Genomic DNA, 9,344 nt, shown 5'->3' with positions numbered 1-9,344 from the left:
GGGGGGGGATGGGGGGGTTAGCCCCACTGCAAGGGTTAATGCTTAATATGCCTGACGTTTTTCTTTAACAGTCTCCCCAGTGGGGACCCCCTTCTACCCCAAGCCCCATTGCAGCCCCTTGGCTGTAGGGTTGCCACCTGTCCAGGATTCACCCGGACAGTCTGGGTTTTGAATGATGTGTCCGGGTTTCATGGCGGCAGTAACCCGGACACAAGATGTCAGGCAGACAGGGGGCAACCAAATTTAAGACAGGTGCAACTGACCCCCCACTGAAAATAGTCTTAACTGTGATATTTACATATGAATAAGCCATTTCTGGCAGGATAAACAGGCTTTCTGTACTTGCTGAAAATGTTCTCCGTCTGGAAAAGGAAAACGAATGCAGCCACCTCATCTAAGGACTGGTAAAAGCTGCAATAGGTTACATTTCTGTTCCTAGGTTTAGTTATCCTTTAAGAGGCCACATTATGTCTACTGAAGGCCACACCTACTTAAAGCAGGACTATGTCCTCCTATCCCTACAGTTAAGGAAGAAGCCATCTTGGCCTCCATTGGGATTGCAGTTGCCATGCTACTGCCCAATGGATCAGCTATGACACCAGCCATTTGTCCCTGTGACCATTGACTCTCCTCCTTCCAATTAGGTACCTCGGCTCTCTGCTCTCCCATGTATGACCCTGGCTTTCTATTCCTGACCTTGCTCCTGATCTGCGATTCGGCACTTCAAGATTCTGCCTTCCCGTGTATGACCCTGACCCGGGCTTCGAACCGGACTTCACTCCTGGCTTGCCACTTGGTGCCTCTTTCCACCAGTACTCTGAGCCACCTCATCCAGCCAGTGCTTCTCAGGCTCCACGCCTGTTACCTGATCCAGTTCCGGGAGATCCCGGTGTCATCCTGGTCCTGCAGGCTCCAACCCAACTCAAGCTCCTCTACGAAACCCGGCCAGCCAATGGTACTGGCGCCTGTGCCTCTCCCCGTCCTTACATCCCCTGTCACCACCACCAAAGGTATGGGACGAGAGGTGCACGGGTAGCCCCCTTCTCAGTTGGGTCACCATTCAGGAACGTGATAGTTGGCAAGCGTTGAAAGTAACTGTCTTGGGAGACATGAAATTGAAGGGTCACGTCGGTAGATTAGATCCTTCTAGTTGTCCTGGAGGCCGTTGTCACTGGGACCGAAAATGAGGAAAGAAGCTAAATTTTGGGTTGTCATCAGAACAGGAATAAAGGGTAGGCCTCCAACTGGGACGCTCATTCCCGTGACAGCGGACTACAAGGGGATTTCCTTCACTCTGGAGAAGTTTTTCTCTCACTTCCTTTAGTATCTCAAGGACAGGAAGTGAGAGGAAGACAAAGCATCCATCCGAGGAACAACAGTGACAATGTTCACATTTCCCTAACCAATATTGAGATGTAATAAGCGAACCATATACTGGGCCGGCTTTCCCACCAGGCCACCGAGGCCCGGCCTCAGGGAGCAGAGGGGCGGCAGGGGTGTAGAATCTCCCGACGCCCAAGACATGCATTTCTGGGCGCCGGGCAGCTAGTTGTTTTCTACATTTAGCCCTGCTTTGGGAAGCCACTCGTTCGTTTACAAGTGATCTCGGTGATGTCCCTAAGATCACTTCCAATAGGGCTGCAGGTCTGTCCACACCCCTGCTGCCCTTCTACACCCTGCTGCCCCGAAGCCGGGCCTTGGTTGGCCTTGTGGGAAATACGGCCCTGCCTGCAGTTCAGCTTTGAAGAGAGCAGTAGGACCCAGGACTTGTAAGATCTCCGGCGCGGAGTGCTCGTTCACTGAGCACAGATGGAAGTACTTCCCTCTACGCTCACTTTCTTCTTCAGCAATTTACTAAGAATATTACACCATTCACCTCGGTCACTGCATGGTAATATCCCTCCCATGGTCATACACACACATGCAGTAGAGTTGGATTGGGTGGAGCCAATGAATATACCAGAATGTGGAGGTCCAAACATTCAAGGATACAACAACCATGCCAGACCAATGGTCAAACAGTCCAAATAAGCGTTAATTAGTTCATATCGGGGTGAAGTGGACCTTACAAGGTGTTTTTCGGGCCTCACTGATGGAAGGGGACACATTGCCTGTCCTACTTCACCCCAGTATGGACTCATTTTAGCTTATTTGGACTCCTTGATCATTGGTCTGGCTTGGGTTGGAGCTCTTGTTGTACGTTGTATCTCTGACTGTGGCAGAGCTGTGTGAATCTCCGCAATGGATGGGCAGAAAGACAAATCCCTTGGCAGGTAAAACAACTCTATGGAGGGGAGCCTCAGGTCATGTGACAAGCCCAAGTAGAGCGTCTGAATGATTATGTTCTGCTCATCCTCTCCTCAACTGTTTTAGTCCCGGGACCCCTTGGATGAAGCCATTGGTCAAACAGGTACAACAACTCATTGGAGGGGAGCCTCAGGTCATGTGACCAGCCCAAGTAGAGCCTCTGAATGATTATGTTCTGCTCATCCTCTCCTCAACTGTTTTAGTCCCGGGACCCCTTGGATGAAGCCATTGGTCAAACAGGTACAACAACTCTATGGAGGGGAGCCTCAGGTCATGTGACCAGCCCAAGCAGAGCCTCTGAATGATTATGTTCTGCTCATCCTCTCCTCAACTGTTGAGTCCCGGGACCCCTTGGATGAAGCCACTGGTCAAACAGGTACAACAACTCTATGGGGTGGAGCCTCAGGTCATGTGACCAGCCCTAGTAGAGCCTCTGAATGATTATGTTCTCCTCATCCTCTCCTCAACTGTTTTAGTCCCGGGACCCCTTGGATGAAGCCATTGGTCAAACAGGTACAACAACTAAGAAACAAAAAACGAAAAAGGGTGTCTCCATAGTGTAAAATTGTAATTTAATGATGTAACTATGGAGGCGCCCTTTTTTGTTTTTTGTTTCTTAGATTGGCGGTCTATTTGACCTATGGGAGCTGCCTCTCTCGTGTTTGCTCTATTAAGCTGGCCATCCCGCAATTGAAGGCGCCGGTATCCTTTCTTGCTAGGTACAACAACTCTATGGAGGGGAGCCTCAGGTCATGTGATCAGCCCAACCAGAGCCATTGAATGATTATGTCCTGCTCATTGTCACCTCAAACGTTGAGTCCTGGGACCCGTTGGATGAAGCCATAGGTCAAACAGGTAAAACAACTCTATGGAGGGGAGCCTCAGGTCATGTGATCATCCCAAGTGGAGCCATTGAATGATAATGTCCTGCTCATTCTCTCCTCAACTGTTGAGTCCCGGGACCCCTTGGATGAGGCCATTGGTCAAACAGGTAAAACAACTCTATGGAGGGGTGCCTCAGGTCATGTGATCAGCCCAACCAGAGCCATTCAATGATTATATTCTGCTCATTCTCTCCTCAAATGTTGAGTCCTGGGACCCGTTGGATGAAGCCATAGGTCAAACAGGTAAAACAACTCTATGGAGGGGAGCCTCAGGTCATGTGATCATCCCAAGTGGAGCCATTGAATGATAATGTCCTGCTCATTCTCTCCTCAACTGTTGAGTCCCGGGACCCCTTGGATGAGGCCATTGGTCAAACAGGTAAAACAACTCTATGGAGGGGTGCCTCAGGTCATGTGATCAGCCCAAGCAGAGCCATTCAATTATTATGTTCTCCTCATTCTCACCTCAACCGGTGAGTCCTTGGACCCGTTGGATGAAGCCATTGGTCAAACAGGTAAAACAACTCTATGGAGGGGAGCCTCAGGTCATGTGACCAGCCCAAGCAGAGCCATTGAATGATTATGTTCTGCTCATTCTCTCCTCAACTGTTTCAGGACCCGTCGGATGAAGCCACTGGTCAAACAGTGAATGGGATCACAGCAAACTAGGTATTGTCATGCAGGTAATACAATCCCCGATGAAGAATGAATGAAGGTTCCTTACCCCCCTCTCGAAGTCATATTCATAATAGGTGATCTTTTGCTCGGTGAGTACGAACAACCTCTTCTTGTAGTTCAGGGGCGACGTTTTGCGCTTCTGTTGGGATCTCTTTAGGAAAATGCTCTCCAGGATGCTGGGCGCTGCGGTGGCCATTGTGATAGGCTCATGCAAGACGGTGAACTGTTTTCCAATTCAAAACCTTTATTAAAACAAAACAAAAAGACATGATAATAAAGTATAACTAAAGTCTCCTGTATGACATTCTATACAAGGCCCAAATCCAGTTACTATGTGATGCACAAGACTCAAAAAGTAAACAGAAAACTTCCCCTACCTCCCCAAATCCTCCTCCATTTGTGTCTCCCCCGCTCCCCCTACCAGACACTGCAGCTCACAGTGGGAGGGTTTCAGCAGCAGAGGGACAGCTGTCAATCCAGAAACTGATGTTACGCTGACTCTTTATTGTCTTTTGCTTCCCTATATTATTCTTATGTGTGAATTGGCGTCTAAAAAAAATAAATGATGACTTAGAAAATTTGCTTACAGAGGAAGAAGCTAAATATGAGCTCTTCAAGGGGAAGTGAAGGTAAACAATGTCACGGACCGATTATCCCGGGGGGGAATTGGGGCATAGTGAACCCTATCCTGCTTATGACTGGAGTCCAAGGATCGGGCCATGTTCACCAGGAACCCCATCGGAAGGGGGGTTTGGACTTCACTGTGTCCCATCCCTGGGTCGTTCCCTCAGTTACTGGCAGACGTTGGCAGGAAGATGTGAGGGACCTATGGCTAGCTGGTTGGCTAATGAGGTTCTGAGAGTTGCTGGACTCCTAATTCAGCAGAAGCGGGGACACAGGTGGTAGAAGAACGTAGGAGATCAGAGGGTTGGGGGAAACACAGGTGACTTGGGGGAACTCTGGAAAGGTTGGGCCCTCAGGGGCACAGAAGGCTTTTGGTTGTATAAAAACATGCTATTCTCTTGGAAAGGGGTAGGCATCACATGAACATTGCATGCCTGTCCAATGTATACTCCGGCCCTTTAAGTATTTGGCTGGGGGGGGCATGGTGGTGCCTAATTGGATGCAGGAGCAACACCGCTGCCATGAGCCCAACAAGAGGTGCCGCTGGAACATGGGAGGTAAGTAGAAAGTACAGCTGACACTGCTAGACGGCTGAAATAAGTGTCTTACCTGCCAAGAAATGTGACATTGTGTCAAGCCAGTTTTCTTCTTTGGACAACCCTGCCAGGCAGCACAGCCAGGACCTGACCTCACTTTTCTCTTCAATACAGCTTGGTCAAGGGCCACCACAGCCGGTGATTGAATAGTGAAGGAGTAGCAACACACTCAGGAGGTCAACCCTATGCTCAGCCCTCCTACCAGCCAGCTCCTTGCGTACTGTGCAATGCAGTATGCCATGATTGACATACAGGGGACAAAGAAAAGGAAAATATATTAAAGGAGAACTACGGGGTCAGGGCTTTTCCCTATAGTTTTCCTCAGGGTCACGGGAGGACACAAACTAGTGTCCTCCCGTGACCCAAAGCTCAGTATATAGGGAGCTACAGCTCGCGGTATACTGAGACGTCGCAGCCGGGACGGATCCCGGCATTACTGTCAAGATCCACCCAGCTGCGTGAGTGACAGCTGGCTCTGCCTATCTAGAGGCAGAGCCAGCTGTGCCCGCCCCCTCCTCTGTCCGTTCCGCCAGTCAGCGCTGGAGGATCGGTCAGGTGGGGAAATCCCTGCAGGGAGCCGTGAGTGACAGTCACGGCTCTCTGCAGGTAGATGATCGAGAAGTGAGCGAGCGACGGTATGTGTTTGCTCACTTCCCGATCTACTGAGCCGACGTGTGACAGTTTCATTGTCACAGGTCTGCCAGAACTATGAGGCCGAGTGATTTTCACTCGCCTCATTGTTCTCCTTTAAATACTTTCTTTAGCTCTGCGTGTAGAAAGGAACGCGGTGGAACTCAAGTCGATATTGGGGATGGCAGTGCCACAGGCTCTAATGACACACAATGACTCCAAAATATGGTTGTCAGGAAGCCATAACCCGAGTTTGTGGTCAGCGGTTTGCGCATGTGCCTGGTGGTCTTGCCAATAGAGCTTTGCCAGGTTCTGCGTCTTTGCGTGGAGGTGCGCACGGTCATGTGAGCCGATGTGTAATTAGAGCTCTGGTGCCATTAGGGCTATTTGGGCTGTGAGGTCCAGTCCTCTTCTGCTGTCTGCTTGTCAGCTACACCCGTGTTCCTGAGCTCCAGTATTCTGATCTGCCTTCCTGTTACCGACTTGGCTTGACTTGACCTCCCGCTGCTCTTCTGTGTTCCTGAGATCCCAACTTGCTTCTGACCACCACTTCTGCCTAACACCATGTTGCTGACCTCGGCCTGATCCTGACTACGTTCCTGCTTTTCATCTTGGTACCTCGCTGCCCGCCTATTAAAGGAGAACTATGGGGTCAGTGTTTTTCCCCATAGTTCTCCTTAGGGTAACGGGAGGACACAAACTAGCGTCCTCCCGTTACCCTAAGCTCAGTATACCGCAGCTCGCGGTATACTGAGACGCCGCAGCCGGAGCAGATCCCGACATGGACGTCGGGATCCGCCCAGCTGCGTGAGTGACAGATGGCTCTGCCGATCTAGACGCAGAGCCAGCTGTACCCGCCCCCTCCCCCGTCCGTTCCGCCAGTCAGCGCTGGCAGATCGGAGCGGGGAGAGGGGAATCCAGCCCCTGCCCCTGTCACGGCAGATAGCCGTGACAGGATCGAGAGGCGAGCGAACCCGGTATGTGTTCTCTCACCTCCCGATCTACTGAGCCGACCTGTGACAGTCTCATTGTCACAGGTCGGCTAGAACTATGAGGTGAGTGGAAATCACTCACCTCATAGTTCTCCTTTAATGACTCGGCCTGCCACCACCATGGATTACCTAAAGACCCATTCCTTGAAGTGCTTCTCTTCTGTGCCTGCACCTTGTCCAGCGTCTACAAGCTTTGCAGAGACTGTTGCCTGGCAGAGTCATCGTCATCCAGCACTCCTGCCCCTCTGCGCCCCTGCACTCCTGTACTCCATTCAGTCACTCTGGGGCCAGAGTTGCAAGGGAGCCACCCTCGTTACATAAGACTCCCCAAAGGCACGTGACAATGGTCCAGAAACAGCCAAAATTAAAGTGGACAAAGCACCTGGACCCGATGACTTACACCCTCGTGTCCTTAAAGAGTTGAGTTCTATTATTTCTAAGCCATTCTATCTAATTTGTAGAGACTCTTCAATGACTGGCTTTGGTACAGATGGAATAGCGCAAGGCCAAAGTGGTGCCTATAATTAAAAAGGGATCAAAGTCTTCACCAAGCAATTACCAACCTGTAAGCTTAACTTCTATAATCGGGAAGATACTTAAAAATTTGACAAAGGATCATATACACACGTTTTTGCATGAAAATATTATTATACGTGATGGTCAGCATGTTTTCACAAAAGACTGAAGTTGTCAAACAAATCTACTTTCTTTCTTATGAGGAAGTAAGCAATACACTGGAAAAAGGAATGGCTGTGGATATAGTATACTTGGACTTTGCATATGCGTTCGACACTTCCCCACAGATAGCTACTGTGTAAGATACGATCCGTAGGTGTAGAATATTCAGTCTGTTGGATAGAAAATTGGCACAAAGACCGTATTCAGAGAGTGGAGATGAGGTTGTCAGTGGTGTACCCCAAAGTTCAGTGTTGTCAGTGGTGTAGTTCAAGGTTCAGTGTTGGTGGTGGTTGTTGGTAGTGTCCCCCAAGGTTCAGTGTTGGTGGTGGTTGTTGGTAGTGTCCCCCAAGGTTCAGTGTTGGTGGTGGTGTACTCCAAGGTTCAGTGTTGGTGGTGGTTGGTGGTAGTGTCCCCCAAGGTTCAGTGTCGGTGGTGGTTATTGGTAGTGTCCCCCAAGGATCAGTGTTGGTGGTGGTTATTGGTAGTGTCCCCCAAGATTCAGTGTTGGTGGTGGTTATTGGTAGTGTACTCCAAGGTTCAGTGTTGGTGGTAGTGTCCCCCAAGGTTCAGTGTTGGTGGTGGTTGTTGGTAGTGTCCCCCAAGCTTCAGTTTTGGTGGTGGTGGTTGGTAGTGTCCCCCAAGCTTCAGTGTTGGTACGGTGGTTATTGGTAGTGTCCCCCAAGCTTCAGTGTTGGTGGTGGTTGTTGGTAGTGTCCCCCAAGGTTCAGTGTTGGTGTTGGTTGTTGGTAGTGTCCCCCAAGCTTTAGTGTTGGTGGTGGTTGTTGGTAGTGTCCCCCAAGCTTTAGTGTTGGTGGTGGTTGTTGGTAGTGTCCCCCAAGGTTCAGTGTTGGGACCCTTATTGTTTAATCTATGACATAGAATTGGGGATTAAAAGTACTATTTCTGTGTTTGCAGATGGCACAAGTCATGTAGTGGAATACAGTCCTTACAGGATGTCTCCAACCTACAGGTCTGAATGCTCTGTGTGATTGGCATCTATTTGGCAAATGAGGTTTAATGCTGCTAAATGTAAAGTTCTGTACTTGGGGACTAAAAACATGCATGCGTCATACACTCTAAGGGGAGTCCCATTGGGGGAGTCAATGCTTGAGAAGGATCTGGGTGTTCTGGTAGACCATAGACTCAATGTCAAGCCGCAGTTTCTAAAGCAAGCAAAAATGTTCTTGTATTAATTAGGGATGCACTGTTACTGATACTAGCATCGGTATTGGTTCCGATACCGAGTATTTGGGCGAGTACTCGTACTCCGATACCCTCCCCGATACCTGAACTTTCGGACAGAGAAAAAAATTCCTCTGACTGGCAGTGCCGAGGGGAACATGGAGCCGGCTTCCTGGGCAATCAGGAAGCCGAGTGGCAAATAATGAGCTGCCTCCAGGCTTTCTGATTGGTCGGGGCGGCTTACTGGCCAATCAGCAAAGAGACGGCTGTTTGGCCGGCTCGATTCTGATTGGGTAAAAAGCCGGCTTCCCAGCCAATCAGCATGGAGCCGGCTTCCTGGCCAATCAGCCGTAAAGCCGTCTCGATGCTGATTGGCTGGGAAGCCGGATGAATTGGAACTTTCATCGTGAGCCATTTCTTCTCATCCAACATCGGTACCTGACCTCAGGAATGGTCACAGATTGCCACAGACACACTCCATATTATTATGGAAAGCCTTCCCAGAAGAGAGAAGGTTGTTATAGCTTCAAAGAGGGGGACTAACTCCGAAATAGGGCTCATGGATTTGCAATGGTCCAACAAGCTCATATAGGTGTGATGGTCAGGTGTCCAACAAGCTCATATAGGTGTGATGGTCAGGTGTCCAACAAGCTCATATATTTGGATATATTGGGGATACAAAGGCCTGGGCACTCAAGTGGTTATTGAAAGCTGCAGATTTAGGAATTACTGTTGACAATACATTAACATGTTGGTAGTGATTGGGTCCACAT

General features: G+C 49.7%; 1 protein-coding gene across 1 annotated transcript in view; it reads right to left on the bottom strand.

Annotated features, from left to right (window-relative positions):
* BTK (Bruton tyrosine kinase) overlaps positions 1 to 4,100 on the bottom strand; it is a 29,985-nt gene extending 25,885 nt beyond the window's left edge. The window contains exon 1 of the mRNA XM_018571443.1: positions 3,916 to 4,100. Within this exon, the coding sequence (XP_018426945.1) occupies positions 3,916 to 4,065 (150 nt within the window). The 5' untranslated portion in view covers positions 4,066 to 4,100. The remainder of the gene's footprint in view (positions 1 to 3,915) is intronic.
* Positions 4,101 to 9,344: the final 5,244 nt, after the last annotated feature.

Source organism: Nanorana parkeri, unplaced genomic scaffold (genome assembly GCF_000935625.1).
Source record: "Nanorana parkeri isolate BGI_ZX_2015 unplaced genomic scaffold, ASM93562v1 scaffold1760, whole genome shotgun sequence".
Taxonomy (NCBI): Eukaryota; Metazoa; Chordata; class Amphibia; order Anura; family Dicroglossidae; genus Nanorana; species Nanorana parkeri.
The sequence above is the reverse complement of the archived record's forward strand: the minus strand, read 5'-3'. Positions and strand labels throughout refer to the sequence as shown.